The sequence below is a fragment of the Amblyomma americanum genome, chromosome 6 (genome assembly GCF_052857255.1).
Source record: "Amblyomma americanum isolate KBUSLIRL-KWMA chromosome 6, ASM5285725v1, whole genome shotgun sequence".
In the NCBI taxonomy this organism is placed as follows: domain Eukaryota; kingdom Metazoa; phylum Arthropoda; class Arachnida; order Ixodida; family Ixodidae; genus Amblyomma; species Amblyomma americanum.
In genome coordinates, this window is record NC_135502.1 from 70,137,759 (window position 1) to 70,156,303 (window position 18,545).

At 48.9% G+C, this 18,545-nt stretch overlaps 1 protein-coding gene and 1 pseudogene across 7 annotated transcripts in view; one reads left to right on the forward strand and one right to left on the reverse strand.

Moving 5' to 3' along the window:
- LOC144093660 (uncharacterized) overlaps positions 1-18,545 on the reverse strand; it is an 87,268-nt gene that overhangs the window by 26,205 nt on the left and 42,518 nt on the right. Inside the window, exon 6 of one of the 7 annotated variants that reach the window (XM_077627250.1) lies at positions 15-2,596. The exons of 5 other annotated variants lie outside the window; for them this stretch is intronic. In XM_077627250.1, the coding sequence (XP_077483376.1) occupies positions 2,410-2,596 (187 nt within the window). In that variant the 3' untranslated portion in view covers positions 15-2,409. Of the gene's footprint in view, positions 1-14; positions 2,597-13,903; positions 16,521-18,545 lie in introns of those variants that run through there. One more of the 7 variants, XM_077627254.1, reaches the window with a different exon arrangement.
- Positions 2,591-12,738, forward strand: LOC144093659 (uncharacterized; annotated as a pseudogene).

The window sequence follows — 18,545 nt, forward strand, 5'->3', positions numbered from 1 at the left end:
ATAAAGACCATGATTGCTTTAATAGGCTAACAAAGCATTTCTCACACAGTAATCCTCAAGCATGGTTGCACCAAGGCCTGCTTGTGTGGTACTCAGCTGATAATAATTAACCACAAAACAAACATGCAATTCCAGTACCACAGACAATGCTGCTGTTGGTGTCAGTAGCCACCCTTCACAAAAGCTTCGGAGACCACAAAGCAACGATCATATGGGACTCCAAAAAGGGGTGCCCATAATTGATAATTACGGTTATATACCTTTGAGTGCACTGGCCTGTCATCATAGATCCATGTGATCTCCTGGTTATCGAGCTTCTCCAAATGGGAGACGTATGCCTTTATCAGCAACGTCATGTTAGGGTGCTCCTTGCCATACGAAAGTAATGGCATCATTACATTGCTCCAACGAAGCAATGGCGGCAGTTCACACTGGACTTCCGTCAGAGTTCAAAGTCAATGTTAGGTCGTATACTTGCTCATGCCAGCATGACTTGTTGTCATGCTTGATAATACAGAAGCTGCTGCATTTACAAAGGCAGGCTCGCAAAAAAACTCCCATAACGCATGGCGTCATGCCTGATATACAATTTCTGACACATGGTGCACTGAAGATCGAGCAGTCTGCATTCTTCCGCACTACAGTTTGACTCGACCAGTAGCGACATGCAATAGGTGCAGTAAAAATGGAATAGAATGTCGGTCATTTCTATGCAACAGAATTTTTGAACAGATATTTACTTTCAGGAAATGCTTTTTTTACCCCAAGAACGGGACGCTCAAGTCCTCGGCATCAAAAAGTTGACTCGGCCCGACATTCGGGTCCACTGAGTGATCATTTAGTGAGTCTCTTTGGTGCTATGGTGTTGGAGACGGCATCGGCGACGTGCCTGCTTCGTCGGGTGTTTGGAAAGTTGAACACCACACACTAAGAGAGTCATCATCATTGGTAAACTCAGGCGGCTCGTCGGAGGTTTGCAAAAATGACCTCCACTCACTGAGTCATCACTGGTACACTCGGATCACGAAGACACGCTTCTCTTGTTATCGTGCTGCAGGTCCTGCGAGATCGACGGTGGTGTAGCTGAAATTCCAAAACGATCAGGCGACAAAGGCACGCTATGGTCGTGCGGCAGGTCCCGCGAAGTCGACGTCACCGCTGCTTGGCGGTGGCATAGGCTCATTGCCGCAGTCGGACTCATCACTGTCAGCTGTGCTCACCGCTCGTGAGCCCCGTGGTGTCTGCTGGCAGCATGTTGCCTGTTATATCAGCGTCACCAGAGGGCTCCAACTATGCCTCACCTGTATGCCACATTGCTGTTCACGTAATTCGCAGCAACAAAAAAAACCACCATACTGCGTTGTGTACATCACGTGATCGCGACCCAGCGGCCGCGGCACAACGAAAACCTGGAACGGCTTGCGCCAAAGCATCAGTGGCGCGGGCGACTGCTCTGGCAACGAAAATCTGCTTCGGCATGCACCGAAGCGCGGGCTCCGCCAGCCGCGTACGCTTGGCTTTTTTTTTTTCCGTTGTTTTGCAGCTCTAGTACACTTGCAGCGCTTGTTTAACGCTAAACGCTATGGGTCAACTTCAATCTATGAGGAGCGGTGTTAGCCAGGGGCTCCTAGTTTGAATTCAACCATAGCAGATGTCGACTTGTTCGAACTGTCGCTGAAATGCACAGGGCTATGCCGGGACCCGGGCTCAGTTCGAATTAACGAGCTTTTACTGTACAAAACTCCGGTGATTCACATTGTCGCAGTCTCCAGCTCTGACCTTGGCTGTGCACTGATAACATCCCAGCATGTGGGCAGAGTGCCGAGTTTTAGATGCTCTTCCCTGCTTTGTCAAGTCTGTAGAGCCAAAGAAACTGCAACTTGCATGCGCTACGATGTCCCATAGCACATGCATAATCCTCGAGCAATAAAAGTGTCATAGCGCAGCACTCAAACAGTAAAACAGAAAATTTGTGCCAAAATGATGGAAAGTTGACGTCGAAATGTACTGTATTTTGTTTTGCCACTGCCACATGCATGATGCTTTAAGCAGAGCTCTGTGCTCAGGTGCTCACTAACGTCCATATAATCATCATCATGCAGTAGGGAGAATATATAGATTTGATTGATTAGAGAAATTAAAGAGAAATAAATTCCAAGCACAATGGCACTTGCTGCCACCCTGTTTCAAAGAGGATGCTGCCAACACTCATCCACCTTGAAAACCCCTTAATCTTCAGCAGTGATCAACGAAAGCATGCATCAATTGGATTGGAGCAAACTTTATTTGTGCCTGCAGTTTTCCCTTTCCCTTCTGGTTTCCCTTCCGGTAGCGCTTCCTTTTACACGAGGATGGGGATGAACGCCCAATATTAGTTGGGTGCTCGCGCGCCCCGACGAGGGCCTACGTCTACGAGGTTGCCGTTACTCGGCGCGGGTCTCCACTCGCCATTGCCGGCTCGCTGGGTCCCTGCCTTTCGAGCGCCCCAAGGACCTGCTGGACTGCCCATAGCTGTTGGTCTTGGTCGTTGCTCTTCGCGGCTGGACTGTTCTTGATCTTGCTTCCTTTGGATTTTTGATGCAGTCCCACAAGACGTCTACGAGGTCAACAAGTTGCATCCCGCGTTTATGTCGATGGAGTTTAGCATCGTTTGCTTCAAAGAATCTTCGGTGCATCAGGAAGTGATCTGACGACCTTATGATAGTCGATAGAGCCAGCAAATCGAATTTAGATAACACATTCTCTGAAAACTGGCCCTGATCGGTTAGCTGCATATTTTTTCGTGATGTTCCCACTTAGAATTATTGTTCAATTCACTCTCGCCGTACCAAATAAATTCTTGCTGTCCCAGTTAGCTCAGCTGGTAGAATGACTGCTCCGATGAAGCAGTGGTCCCGGTTTCGAACCCCGGACAAGGGAAATTTTTCTTTAACCGCGAAGTTTCTGTGGAAGCTGTGTAGCTTTCCTTTGTAGCCTTATGGCTGCCATAACTTTGTTTGCCTTCCTTTGAACAATTTGGTATCTGACACAAACCAAGCTGACTGCTGGCATAATACAAATTTGTGTCAAAATGACAAAAGGGTGAGTTGCTAGTTTTGCAGGCAAGACTATTACTCAGACAAAACATCATACTCAGCGATTGCTGAGAATCTGTGGTATCTGACACAAACTAAGTTGACTGCTGGCATAATTCTCAGCAATCGCCGAGTATGTTTTGTCTGAGTAATGTAAAGTCTCGCCTGCAAAACTACTACTTTGTGTAGTAGTGTTTTCAGACACTATGGACAAAAACGTGGGCATACAGAAGAACAAATTGAGGACGAAAAAAACATTTGCCTGTGGTTGTCACAAAAAACTTGTGAATAAATGTTTTGAACTATATTCTACTATTTTTTTTTCATGTAAAATCATTATATATGAATAGTGCTCCATTCATGTTGCTTCAAATTGCATACCTGCCATGTGGTGTTCCTTCATATTCAATACTAATTGCATGCATTTAACAAGTTAAAGTGCTAGTATACGTACACCTTATGAACTCGCTTCAGGCCAGTTGTTCAGGTGTATGTGATAGGCAGTTAACCTGACAGGCCATTCCAAAGCAGCTGGTCTGCAGTCTGGATGGCACAATACACCAGTCGAGCAGTGGAAAAACCACACCGGATCCTGGCGTTCACGTCACACCAGGATACCCGGGCTCATATTCACACCAGACCGGGCACCTCAGCCCGTGCACACTAAGACCCGTGTCACAAATCCCGGTGTACAACAGAAATGTGACGCATGTTCCAAAGCATAGGTATCGTGATTTCACCACAGAAAAACAATGAAATTACACATGCAGAGAACGAGGACTGGCCAAGTGCACGAGCTGCACCGCCACCAACACAAGCTGCAAGCAAGGTGGCCCAATCAGGCGGCTCTGTGCGCTTCCATCTTGCCGGCAAGATCACTTAGGCAGTGTGCAACAAAGGCACAATGCGATCTCTGCCCTAATAGAACAGCAAGGGCGCCTGGCCAGAACACACGACCGACTTGGCGCTCAGTAGAGCGCCAGGTCACTGACCGCATTATGTGTAATTTCATTGGAACCTTATTACGAGCAGGCAAGCTACTGTGATTGTCCGCACCATGTATCATGTGTGTTTTCGTTGGTATCTTATTACGGGCAGCTCGAGGTATAAGAAATTTTCTGTAGATTTTTAAAAAGGTATAAAAAATATCGCAGTGTAGAATGCTAAAAGGTTATACCCTTCTGCACAGTGTTGAGAGCAAAACAAGATATTAAAGGTTTCAAAGGAGGCTGGGTACCCTCACCAGCCCCGTCCTTGGCTGGGCAAGAACTGGAGGTCCCCAACCAATCAAAATAAAAACCTCAGCCCTTTTCTCTAGAATGCAAAAGTGGCTGAGGTACATCAGGCAAAGCACTGGGTCATGTTTTACATATTTTTAAGAACACCAGATTGTTAAAAATCTAAAACGCAGGACATGTCCACAATTGCATTTTCACCTAAAAGCAGTGATGGATAAAGTGACCAGACGTTCCGATTTAGGCGGGACAGTCCCGCTTTTGCAGTCATGGTCCCGGTGTCCCACCGAGGTACTTGTGGGACGGCGTTTCGTCCCGCTTTGGCTTTCCCGAACGAAGCTTTGTTTGATAAATAGCTCTCAGGATCATCTCCTTTGAAACATGCCGGTGCGAGCAACGCGAGCAAGTTTATTTTTTCCTTTTTCTGCTTTCCAAATCGCATGTTTTCGGAACGGCCTAGAAAGATACCTTGTCTCCATCACTAGTGGCTTTATCCGCTGTATCCATCTCAGTACGGTAGCACCACCTGACAAACGTTTCACCTGAACGTGGCCTCCACAAACTCGCGTTACAGCCTTCTAGAACACTGTACTCGCGTCTGCTTGCATGGCTGGCTGGATACTGGATAGGCCGGAGAAGGCTTGCCTCTGTGCTGGCTCGGAGGTCTGCGTTGTCCAGCGAGCCGAAGCCATAATCAAAGTTAAATGTCCCGATTTGTTGACGGTGCCTCGTAGTGGCTTTGTCAGATTTGTTTTTGGGTTTTCAACTTGTTTCGTCATCTTGCCGGCGACAATGCCGAAACGCAAGTGCAAAGTCACGGAACAGCTGGGAAAATAGTACCCGTTCGTGAAGAAAACTAAGCCAGAGGCGGATGCATGTGGGGCAGACTTTCAGTCACTCACGGTGGACGTTCGGATATAGTAAAACACATCAGCTCTGTCAAGCACAAGCAGAGTGTGTCGGCTGCTGCTAGTTCCAGTGCAGTAACCCGTTTCTTCAGACAGGAACGTGCCGTGTAAAAGGAGCTCCAACTTGCTGCATCAGAGGGTGTATTCGCCATACACACGATCGCTCACAACCATAGCTTCCGATCAATGTACTGCACTTGAAAGCTTCTGCAGAAATTGTTCAATGAAAAATTTTCCTGCGCTCGCACAAAGGCACAAGAGATTGTTTTGAACGTGCTTGCTCCGTCTGCAGACGAAGAATTGAAGACTGACCTGCAGGAGGCTAAATTTATCTGAATGTTCTGTGATGCTTCCAATCACAAAGATTTGAAGGTGCTCCCGATAATGGTGCGCTATTTCACAGCTGCTGCAGGAGTGCAAACGAAGCTCCTTCAGATTAACACCTTGCTAGGTGAGACTTCAGCTAGGGTGAGCCAATATATAATGGATGCACTCGAAGCCAACCAGTTTACACCAAAGCTCGTTGATTTCAGTGCCGACAACGCAAATTGCAACTTTGGTGGTGCTGCGCGGAATGGGAAGAACAATGTGTTCTCGAGATTGCAAGATTCTATGGATCACAACATCCTTGGAATTGGCTGCGTTGCGCACATAGTGCACAGCACCGTTCAAACTGCTGCCGATTGCCTGCCATTGGATATTGAAGCCGTGATTGTGAAAATCTACTCGTACTTTTACATTTACACGGTCAAGGTGGTCTTTCAAAGAGTTTTGTCGTTTTGCATCAGTGGAGTACCAGCGGCTTCTGGGCTATAGCAAGACCAGGTGGTTGGCATTGATGCCAGCTGTTGAGAGGGTCCTAAAGCTCTATCCAGCTTTAAAGGCAGCTTTAAAGGCATATATTTGAAGGCGTATTTTTTAAAGGCATATTTTCTGACTCTATTTTCCGCATTGTCAAGCTGCTATGTTTGAAGCTACTGTACTCCAAATTGAAGGAGACATGAAGACAGCTGTGCAAGTCTACAGCGCCTTAAGCCAGCTGCAGACCAAAGTGCGAGAAAGATTTGAGCAATCATTTCTGCCATCAAGTGTGCGCTCAAGGGCAACAGAGCTCGAAGAACAGGGACAAGTTCGAAAAGAACAGGTTGTGAATACTGTGGTGAATTTTTATGCAACCTGCGCGTCATACCTCGACCGATGGTGCTAGCAGTTTGATGAAGTCAGAGCCTTCTATGGGTCTCGCTTGGGTCATCCCCATGCTGGGATGACGTGCAGAAAACTGTAGAACTCGTAACTTCAGAGTTCAATCATGACACTGTTGATGAGAATGCCATGTTTGATGAAATCAGTGATGTTTCACATTATGTGACCGCTGAAAAAATTAAGGAATGGAAGGCACAGAAAATATCTGTTGGGGAACGCTGGGTGGAGATTCTCGGGCACTTCGAGGAGAATGATGTGCCTTGTGAGAACCTGATGACCGTGCTGGAATATTGCATGTGCCTGCCAGGTACAAATGCACCGGTATAGAGTGTGTTTTCTCTCATGAACAAGATATGGACCGCAGAGAAGGCACAGCTTAAAGTGGCGACATTAAAAGCCATGCTTGTGCTGAAGGTAAATGTACGCATGACGTGCGAGCAATACTTTGCGCATCTTTTCAAAAAGGAACATTTGCTAAAGAAAATACATTCTAGCCAGAAGTATTAAAGAAGGAGAAACTTTTCGCATAGGTTGATTTAGAAAAACGAAAATGGCTTTTGCGTGTTTGAAATAAGAATGTATGATTGGATGGTCTCTTCGTGCCTACCTACCCCCCCCCCCCCCCCGTCCTACTTTGGGTTCCATAGAATATGGTCACATTAGTGATGGATGAAAAGGGATGCGTTGGTTATAAAACGGAGAGAAGCACTTTTTCTATAGCTTTTTCAGTTTCGAACATGAAATTAAAATGTGACTGTAACTTCATCTCCACATCTATAAACTGGTTTGTCTTTTGTTAGCGGCAAGTTGCGAGTAATGCGTGTGTGGCCTTATTTTCCTTGCCTTACATTGTAATATGTTTTGTCCTTGAGCTAGTACTGTTGTATGTTGTGTATGAGGTCGCCAAGCAGTGGGGTTATTGCATTTCTAGAATGAACAGCTGTGAGCACACTTAGCAAGTTTACTATTTTTTCTATGGCTACACAGATAGCGCAACATTCCGCAGTGAAGATTGAAGCACACTTCACCGCGGCACTTCCAACATAAGCGTCTGTTTTTGAACTGTCTGTATAGAAAGCTGCGTAATTACTGTATTTTTGTTCAAGTGGAGAGTGGAGTGTCAGAGTGAGATCACAGGCTCGTTGGTTTCAACATAAAGACTGCTTATAGATGACGTCCTGTAAGCACCAGTTGAAAGGCGTAAACCTGAATTATGCACAGGGTCGAGTCGTTTCAAATACGATGGCATTGCTGAACCATATACTGCCATAGTCTAAGCAGGATCGTACCACAGAGCGGTAGATTTTTAGGAGGTTTGCCCTGTCAGAATCCCAGTGTTTATGTGAAAGGACTGAGTATATTCAGTGATCGGGAAGTTTTCTTTTTTAATGCATTAATATGAGGCAGGAAAGTGAGTTTTTTGTCAAATGTTACACCTAAAAATTTGTGCTCATTTTTCACGGGCAACTCGGTGTCATTCAGATGTATGGTCGGATATGCCTGTAATCCTCGTTTTAATGAGAACAGAATTGCTACTGATTTCTGTGGGGAAAACCGGAAACCATTTTTATCCGCCCATGCTGATAAGTTTATTTATTGCCAATTGTATTTGTCTTACACATGCTGATGAAGAGAGTTGTGCTTAAAATGCACCCCTGAGGTACTCCGTCTTCCTGAATGAAATTTCTTGAAAGGGTTGTACCCAGGCGGACATGAAATGAACGGTTAGATAAAAGGTTATACCCTCATCAGCACCGTCCTTGGCTGGGGAAGTACTGGAGGCCCCCAACCAATCAAAATAAAAAACCTCAGCCCTTTTCTTTAGGCAGTTCAACATTCTTCCTCGGATGCCAAGCTCGGCAAGGTCTTGAAGAATTCCGAACCACCAGGCCGTATCGTATGCCCATTCTAAAAATACAGCGAGACAGTGTTGCTTATGCATGAAAGCTTCTCGAACAGTATTTTCAAGATGGACTAGGTGATGTTGTGCAGCATCCCTTCTTAAAACCACACTGATGGGCATCAAGTTCACAGGATTCAAGAAAAAACGTTAATCTTATATTAAGGACACTTTCAAAGGATTTTGAGAGGCAACTAGTCAGGGCTATGGGTCTAACTACTAGGGAGGTTGGGGGTTTTCCAGGTTTAAGGAACGATACAATAATAGCTTTTTTCCAGGCTTCGGGTATTTTCCCTGATACCCATACTGTGTTAAGGAATCTTAAAAGTGCCTCTACAGCAGGCTTGGAAAGATGGGCAAGCATAGTGTATTTGGTCAGGTCCTGTAGCAGTTTTCTTACCGGCAGACAGTACAGTGTTGATTTCTTGGAGTGTAATAAGATTATTATATTTTTCATTAGTACCTCCACTTGTTGGGAGCCTTTGTTTTTTGGTTATATTTCTGTATTTAAGAAATGACTGCATATAGTGTGCTGAAACGGAAACTACAGCAAAGTGCTCTCACATTTTTTTTGATGCGGTTGAGCTGTTTATAGAAGAGACATAAGTTTGCCATGATGTTTTCTCGGCCCTGCGCCGGATATGCCTCGCATGTGCTCTCGCATTTTTGAAAAAAAATAAGGTTCTTATGAGATGGGTATCTGTGAGACTCCCCAAGCATTATTCTGCAGATTTTTTGCCTCCTAGCATTCTCGTGTGTACCAAATTTTGTGGTTCTGGCGCACTACTCCTGTGGATTTAGGAATTGATGCATGTGCAGCAGAAAGAATGCATGTTGTGAACATTTCATTTATCTCATCTATGCTGTGGTTTTTTTAAAATTATATCCTGTAAACTTGCTTTTTTTTGAAACAATGCCCAATCAACTAAATGTAGTTTCGAACGCTGCCGTTTTGTTGGAATAATTTTTGGCGAGGATGACAGACCTATTAAAACAGGGAGATGATAGCTTCCATATGGATTGTCTAAAACACACCAGTTAAAATCGCTAAAAACAGACGGTGAACTAAAAGACAAATCTAAAACACTCATTCTTCCTGAGGATGGGGAACAGTATGTGGGTTTACCCGAGTTCAGCAAACAGACATTAGTGGATATAATAAAATCCTCGATGAGCTGCCGTCTAGCGTCCGTTTTCTCGCTTCCCCAAAAACAAGAATGTGCATTAAAGTCGCAAACTAACAGGTATGGCTCTGGTAGCTGCTTTAAAAGACCCTCTAAGTGAAGGAGTCTTATTTTCAGCTGTGGCTCAATATATACAGAGAACACTGTAATAGTCTTATATGCAAGCAGAGTGGCTACTACAGCCTCGTCTTGTTTTTAGTTTAGGCTCACTAGCCGGGACACCGTTTTTCACTATAATTGCCACACCTCCTGACAGCCTGCTCACCTGTTCTCGGTCGCGGCGGAAAACAGCACAATTTTTAAGAAAATTATTGTTTTGAGGCCCTAAATTTGTCTCTTGTAGATATAATGCAACAGGAGCGTGTGATCCTCGAATATTTTTTATGTCACTGTAGTTATTCGTAAGTCCTCTACAGTTCCATTGCATTATGAAAGCCATCTTAGCTTTGTTTTCCTATGTAGTTAAAACTAGATTAAGTTATTTATGACCCCTTGATACGGGGCCTGTCTTTTTTGACCGATCCAGAGAGCGAAGCCGACCACCCGACGTGGATAGCACGGGGCTGCCCTGGGTCGTGTCCATCGCCTCTGCAGAGGCGCTGGACGACCGTGAGGAGGGCACGTGGACGTTAAGAGTTGGACCTCGACCTGTGGGAAGAGGTCTTGGGGGCTGCGGACACGGGGGTCTGCGAGGCCTCATTTTGGGTTGGCGGGACAGTGTTACCTACTCCACCTGGGGGTGCGGATGGCCCCACCACCGGCTCACTGGGAGTGGCCTAGGCAGGTGCCGAAGCCTGTTGTAGTGTGCCGCACCCACGCACCACATCAGCAGTTTGTTTTTGCTGTGAAGGAGAACGTGCTTGTTTGTGTGCATCGCCTTCTTGCTTCTCTGAACGAAATGTTTTCAGCAGTTTTGAGTGCGATTATTGCCTTTTCTTTCTTCCAGGACGGACACGCCCTGGAGTATGCATGGTCTCCCTCACGGTTTGCGCAGCGTGGGGCGCCGTCGCAGTCATCAGAAGAGTGATCTTTTGAAGCACATTTTGCGAAGTTTTACGACCGCAGCAACTCACTGAGCCGTGGCCGCACCTTTGACAGTTAAAGGATCGCTGAGGGTTAGGAATGTAGGGTCTCAGATTTATTTTTAGATAACCCACTTAAATTTTGTCTGGGAGAGTACTATGTGCAAATGTCAACACCCCGGACTGTATTGAGGGATCGGTGGGCAGATATGATGCCAGCCACCCACCATGGAGCCCAACTTGGGGACGGGACAGGAACTTGCACACAAGTCCTATCCATGCCAGCTGTACACCCCAACTATAACCCAATATGACACAACTCAGGGTGGTTGGCCACACACGGTTAACCCTCGCCGCCAGGAAAAAAATGAAGAAACTAGAAGTGAGTAGGAGACAGGAGAGTTGTGAGAAAGGGGTAGGAAAGTGAAAGATAGAGGGGAGGATAGGAAAAGGCGACTGCGGATTTCCCCCGGTCGGGTGAGGCAGGAGGTGCCGTCTACAGGAAGCTGGGGCCAAAGTGGTGTGTTGCCTCCGCCGAGGGGCCTTAAGGGTCCAAACGCTCGGCATTGGCTCAACCACCAGGATCCCCTTTTCCCCGGACATGGCGATGCCACGCACGGCGAGGCACGGGTGCTCGGGTCCTCGGTGATGCACTGTTCACCATCATTCCCCTGCGGATGCTCGGGAACCCGTGGTGTCGCCACCCACCAACGCCTGCAAGCTGCAGACGCCCCCCCTGCGGAGAGCATCGAGGCCTTTAAAGGAAGAGAAAATGCTGGTGCAGATTTTATGAGAAGAATGTCGGAGATGCGGAAAACCTAACAGCTGAGAGGTGAGTACGACTGGCTGCAAAATGTTAAAGCAACGTATAGGTAAAAATTCTCTCGTTACTTTGGGCTTTATGCATGCATTAACATTTTGTATGCTGTTGCTGGAGTTGTGATGGGTGGCCGGTGCATAAAAGTAAGGAAGTGACATCTGTTCTTACACAATGCCTTAATGCGGTGGTCAGTGGAAGAGTTGCGGTGGTGAAAACTGGTGTATGAAGTGGTGAGGTATTCGTGTGGTGGTGGTTTCGTGCGCTTAGGACAGCAGTAAAACACAAGACCTAAAGAAAGGCACGTTAATTGGTACATGGCACTTCAGAGAAAAAGAGTGCAGTGGTATTTTCGGAAGAGATAGAGAAGACGACGACGAAACCAAAAACTAGGCGGAAGTAACGCTGTGAGCGCTGCAAAACATGGGACCCAGATAACAAAAAAGATATTGTACAACTTGAGCGTGTCCACTCAATATAGAAGGCAATACAGGAGACAATAAAGGAAGCACAAAGATAACCATGGAGTTATCTCAAAGAAAAAGACTGCACATGAAACGCGGGCCCTGTGTCAATGCCTCTGGAACGAGGACTAAAGCCAGCGGCTGTTGCTACCTCCCAAACTTCGCCATCGGTACGAGGACGCTTGAAAGCCGACATCCAGCTAAGGGCAACGTGGCGGCACCGACTCCCATTACCCGATCCTCCTCAACACTCCTCTCGTGGAACAGCGGCATCTCTTGAAACAAGGTACCACCTGGGTTTTTGTCCGTACTCCGCGTCCGAGAGCTGCAGCAGTTGTAGCACCTTCCTCATTAGCTTAGTGAATGCTTGTAACTTTCCCACCTCACTTCCCCTTTAGGTATGAGAGCCATATGCAGAACTACAGGCAAAGGGCTGCCGAACCCGGAGGCAGTGCTGAGCCCAACTGACGTCAGCTGCTGTTGGCATGCCACCACCAGCTGCAGTTTCTCTTTCCCGAGCAAGCAGCACAGTGCAGACCGGCACAGCTGCAACAACTTTCCACAGCAAGTGGTGGCTACTAACAGGCAGGAGCTGAAATCGCAACGCAACTCTGCAAGCGGATAACAGAATGACACAAGCATGCATGCTGGCCGTGCATAAAGTGACATAGCTTTTGTTCCCATATCACCGGGGTACATTCGTAACATCCTTCTGAAAACCTGCCGCAGCAAAAGTTGTTGGATGATGGCAGGAAAGTTACGAGAGGGTTTATTTACATTGTTACAGGAGGAATAATCACAATGGAGGATGCAAAATGGAGCATCCCAAAAGGAGCATCGAGGAGGAGCATTTAAAAGGGAGCACGAAAGAGGATCAAGATATTGCCAGGTGGCGTTCGTGGCGCTCGGAAAGAAGACGACGCTCGTGGTGCTCTCGTTTTGAAAGACGTTGAAGTTTGCCGTCTCGCCAACTGAAGGACGTGCTGCCGAGCCCTGCCTTCTAACAGGTCCTCTCTTGTCACCAACACCGTGACAAATCTGGTGGAGGTCGGATCGATCTCATGTCCCGTACCCCAACCGTTAGTCGGAGCTCCAGTCCAATTCCCGTCACGACGCCTGGCGCGATGGAGCCTTCGCCTGCAGGAGTTTGACCTCACCATTGTTTATAAGTCCGGACATAAGCATGAAGACGCCGACACCCTCTCTCGTGCGCCTGTCGAACTCGCAACCCCCGACACGGACGACGACATCAGTTTCCTTGGGGCTATCAATTCTTCTGATTTCTCAACCCAACAACGCGCCGATCCAGTGCTACGACCCCTCATCGATTATTTGGAAGGCCAGCCAGCCACCGTTCCTAAATGTTTTTCTCGACACCTGTCGTCGTTTTCCCTGCAACGAGGCGTGCTCTATAAGAAGAACCCTGGTTCCAGTTCGCGCGTGTATCTCCTCGTCGTGCCGACAACACTTCAGGAGGAAATACTTTCTGCGTGCCATGACGAACCAACCTCTGGCCATTTAGGATACTCTCGCACGCTTTCCAGAATCCGCCAGCTGTTCTACTGGCCCAAACTCGCCACTGTTGTCAAACGCTATGTGCAGAGCTGTCGGCAATGTCAGCGCCGTAAGGCCCCGACCGCCAAGCCTCCGGGACTCCTCCAACCTATTGCACCACCACGCGCCCCATTCGATCAGGTCGGCATTGACCTTCTCGGTCCGTTCCCTTTGTCCTCGGGTGGCAACCGGTACATCATCATTGCCACAGACTACCTCACTCGATACGCCGAGGCCAAAGCCTTACCCCGTGGCACAGCGTCCGAGGTTGCGGATTTCTTCGTGCATCAGATCGTACTTCGGCACGGCGCCCCGACCTACGTCATTACCGACCGAGGAACCTCATTTACTTCCCAGATGATGGCCGAAATTTTTCAGCTAAGCGGGACGACCCACCGGAAAACTACTGCTTACCACCCGCAGGCAAATGGGCTGACAGAGCGGCTTAATAAGACTATGGCGGACATGCTGGCGATGTACGTCGATGTACAACACAGGAATTGGGATACGATCATACCGTACGTGACATTCGCCTACAACACAGCAGTTCAAGAGACGACCCGTTTCACACCGTTCCGCCTCCTCTACGGCAGGGAGGTTCAGACGATGCTCGACGCAATGCTCCCTTGCGCAACCGATGACCATCTTTCTGCTGACGCTGAGGAGTTTACCCACGAAGCCGAGCAGGCTCGTCAGCTAGCCCGTATTCACATCACCCAGCAACAAGACAAAGACTCGCGGCGATACAACCTCCGGCACAGACAAGTCTCCTACCATCCCGGCGACCAGGTTTGGGTATGGATACCTGTTTGACGACGCGGCTTGTCCGAAAAACTCATTTGCCGCTATTTCGGTCCCTACAAAGTCTTGCGGCGCGTCAGCGACGTTAATTACGAGGTAGAACCGGACGCTGAACTTTCCCAGCAGAGAACCCGTCGAAAGCCCCGTCCAGAGATCGTCCATGTTTTGCGCCTGAAGCCGTATTTGGCACGGGGACCCACCCAGAATCTTCGTGCCTCTCTTGTGTGATTAATTGTGCTTGTGTGTGCTTGTGTGTGTGCTTGTGTTCGCGCGCTCTTCTGCGCGTGTTTTTTTTTTTTAAGAGGGGAGGAATGCCAGGTGGCGTTCGTGGCGCTCGGAAAGAAGACGACGCTCGTGGTGCTCTCGTTTTGAAAGACGTTGAAGTTCGCCGTCTCGCCAACTGAAGGACGTGCTGCCGAGCCCTGCCTTCTAACAGGTCCTCTCTTGTCACCAACACCGTGACAATATTCACTGCACTTGCTGTCCAATTTTAAAACCGATCCAAGCAGATGATCACGCACAAAGCAAACCATCCGGCACTTGCTTATTAATGTCTGGTTCTTGTGAGATGTCAGTGATGACGTCACGAGGGCGTGCAGCATGGCTTAATTTAAGTAATGGTGCCTTTTAGTGAGAAAAAGAGATTGTATTAAAGCACATGTAACGCATTGCCGCGGCTCGCTTGCCGCTCGCTCCTCTAGCAGTACCACCAAAGGTTTTGTACGTGTAAAAACACTGACCTCCAGATTTTAGGCGAATAAAAATGGATGGAAATTCTGTTAATCGTCCATCTGATGAGAAAACTTTCCATTCATATATGGCGGCCACAGGTCAAGGACATGGTGGACTTCTTTAGCCAGTACATCAAGTGCGACAAGATGAGCCTGACTGCCGAGAACCTCGTCTTGGCCGATATGTTAGACGGTGGTAATTAACTCGCACCACTGCCGTGACCTGGCGCGCAAATGTGCCGTCAACCAAGATCGACTTCGCCAAGTGCGGTGACCTCAAGGGCTTCCAGAACTCTGAGAATCCACTCATGTAAGCAGACTTCACGGAGAATCTAGACACAAAGAACACCTACTCTTCTCTTTATCTTCAGATTGCCAAGGTTAAGGACGTCTCCACCAGGGTGGGAGTGTCGAGCCAGCAAGAGAGGATGTCGTCTGAGTCCACGCCGACTGCGGAGGGAGACGTTTTCTAGCGAGCCGAAAGTTCCCACGCGGGGCTGACACCTGTTTCTTCATTCACAGGTCGGCCTACTCTAAGCCAAATTGATTGTGCCATTAGCCAACGCGCCGGACATGATCGCATGGTCGGGTCCAGTAGCCGAAAGGGTCGCTTCGTTCCAGCCGACGCCTGCGAAGGCTGGCGGACGATGACCGCTAATCCGACGCTGTTTTCCCACGCAGACCGTCTTTTACCGGGAACCAGGCCGCATTAGTTCCGTCAAGAGTCCATCCAGTGCAGCGCCACACTCGGTGCGGCCAGGGAGCGATCCTCAGATGCTAGGCGCTCGACATGGTGGACTTCTTTAGCCAGTACATCAAGTGCGACAAGATGAGCCTGACTGCCGAGAACCTCGTCTTGGCCGATATGTTAGACGGTGGTAATTAACTCGCACCACTGCCGTGACCTGGCGCGCAAATGTGCCGTCAGCCTAGATAGACTTCGCCAAGTGCGGTGACCTCAAGGGCTTCCAGAACTCTGAGAATCCACTCATGTAAGCAGACTTCACGGAGAATCTAGACACAAAGAACACCTACTCTTCTCTTTATCTTCAGATTGCCCAGGTTAAGGACGTCTCCACCAGGGTGGGAGTGTCGAGCCAGCAAGAGAGGATGTCGTCTGAGTCCACGCCGACTGCGGAGGGAGACGTTTTCTAGCGAGCCGAAAGTTCCCACGCGGGGCTGACACCTGTTTCTTCATTCACAGGTCGGCCTACTCTAAGCCAAATTGATTGTGCCATTAGCCAACACGCCGGACATGATCGCATGGTCGGGTCCAGTAGCCGAAAGGGTCGCTTCGTTCCTGCCGACGCCTGCGAAGGCTGGCGGACGATGACCGCTAATCCGACGCTGTTTTCCCACGCAGACCGTCTTCTACCGGGAACCAGGCCGCATTAGTTCCGTCAAGAGTCCATCCAGTGCGGCCAGGGAGCGATCCTCAGATGCTAGGCGCTCTCTGCGGCGGCGTTCCTTGGGCCTTCACTCCCCTTACTTGGTTCCCGGAATCCATCCGGCGATGATGCTCATCGGGGTACTGGGGAGGTTGCGTGCGAGCGACCCTTGTCGCGGGGATCGGAACCACCCCGAAGAAGCTTAGTGCTGGCTTCCAGGGTGATCCTTGCCGACGACGCTGCAAATACAGACGGGCGGGCGCCCGAATGTAACACCGTCGAAAGCATCACCAGAAATCAATGCTTGCATTGCCGCTGAAGTATAACAGAACTGTGAGTGTTCATCTTATGCACTCGCAGGCACCCAGCTCAACGCCACAGGCGTCGCAAGTCATGGCCGAGCATTATTATTGCTCAGAACAAGCTTTGCCATGTATTTCAGTAGACAACAGCTGTCTAAGCCTGGTGCAGATGATGACACCAGTTACAACTATGGTGAAAAATAACTATCAAACTATCAGTTGGCAAATAAAGCTAATATTTACACTAAACAAACTTTTCAGTAAAACACCTCTGCTTTTGCAGTCAAACTTTTATGCATTTATGGCAAAAAAAAACTATATATGGCACTACATTTCAATGTATGCTACCTGAAATGAAAAAAGGTGTACGACTGAAAAATGCTCTTGCAGTAAAGTAAGGCATAAGAGAATGCCACAGAAATGTGACGCATGTTTCAAAGCATAGGTGTATTGTGATTTCACCACAAAAATAAGTGCACGAGCTGCACCACCACCAACAGAACATTTCTCGGCCTTTTGGCGGTAGGTGAGGCAGTCACTCTGCCCGTCGGACCAGCGGATTTTCCAGCGCTCGTGACCAGGCGGGCCCCAAATCCTGCGTCCCGGAGGTCCTGCCTGCTGTCATGCTGGCCCCCACCCCCTTCGAGCTTCCCACCTGTTGATCCTGGCCCAGCAACAGCATAGCTTCTACCGGTCCCGCTGGTGGACCAACGTTCAACGCGCCTCCCCCAAAGGCGCACTGCTTCAACTTCTCGTTGAACACGGAGGCCTCGGCCGACGACTTAGTCTACGGCATCGAGGCTGTTGTCGGCCCCAAGGGGCTGGAGTCGCTCCAGTGCTAGGGCGGTTTCAAGTTTTGCGTCGCCGTAGTCTCGCCTGCGGCGGCCCAAAAGTTTCTCGTTGCAAGGGCCTTCCCTGTGAACGGCACCCCAGTCCGGGTCTCCTGCAGTCATGAACATCACGGTGTTCCGCCTGCCGCTCTTCGTAAGCGACACCTCGCTCACCTCTGCAATCAGCCCTTATGGGAAAGTGCTCGAGGTTATCCACCAAACCCTGAGGGGCCGGCGGCACGTCGACAACGGACAGCGGCTGGTCCGGATGGAAAAGCAGTAGCCCGTGCCCAATTTCATATCCGTCCTGGGGCACCGCGCCATGTGCGATTACCGCGGCATCCGCAAAGTGTGTTCCCGCTGCGGGCAGGAGGGCCACGTTGGCGACAAGGGGCCTGCAGGCTTGTACATGATGCATTTGTCATGAGCTTGATTAATTCACTCTTATTGCTGATGCCATGCTGTCACTTCCTCGTGTCTTAGACCCCTCAGTCGACCACAAAAAAAGCGCAGAGTAATACATCCTTCCTTATTTTTTCGTGTGGACTACTTCCATACCTTTCTCAGCACCCTGCTGCTTCCCTTTCCTGCCTAGAGAAGGGGAGGGGGCAGCAGGAGGTATGTTGCTGGTTGCTCAGTGTCGCTGCTTCGGCGGATGTGATTGTTGGGTGGGCACCTCTTTCAACTCTCCTCTAGTCTGCATGTGGCTACGATTGGAATGCGCCTGGCATAGCTCACATTGCCTTGTTCCGTGTTGCTAGTAGGCGTCGTCGTACATAGATCGTCCCACGCGGCACATAGCCATACCTCGATTGGCGAAGTTGACAGCAGCGAGAAGTTGTAGCAGTTCGGCTTGGTCATCGCCCTGTGTCTACAAAGGTACGTTGCAGCACCGTGTACATAATGTACGGAATGAGTTTTTTTAGCTATGCCCAAAGCGAGAGCAATGACATGGGCAGCACGCGCAGCTGCAAGAAATACTCGTGCTACATTTTCTGTGCTTGGAAGTCTCGGCGAATGTGCAGGAGTGCATAAACCAGAACCAGCAGTTCGAGAGCTGGTCCACAGTGACAGCCCGGAACCCACCTCTCAAATGTACAATCCAGAGAATATTCCCGCCGCGCAGGGAAAC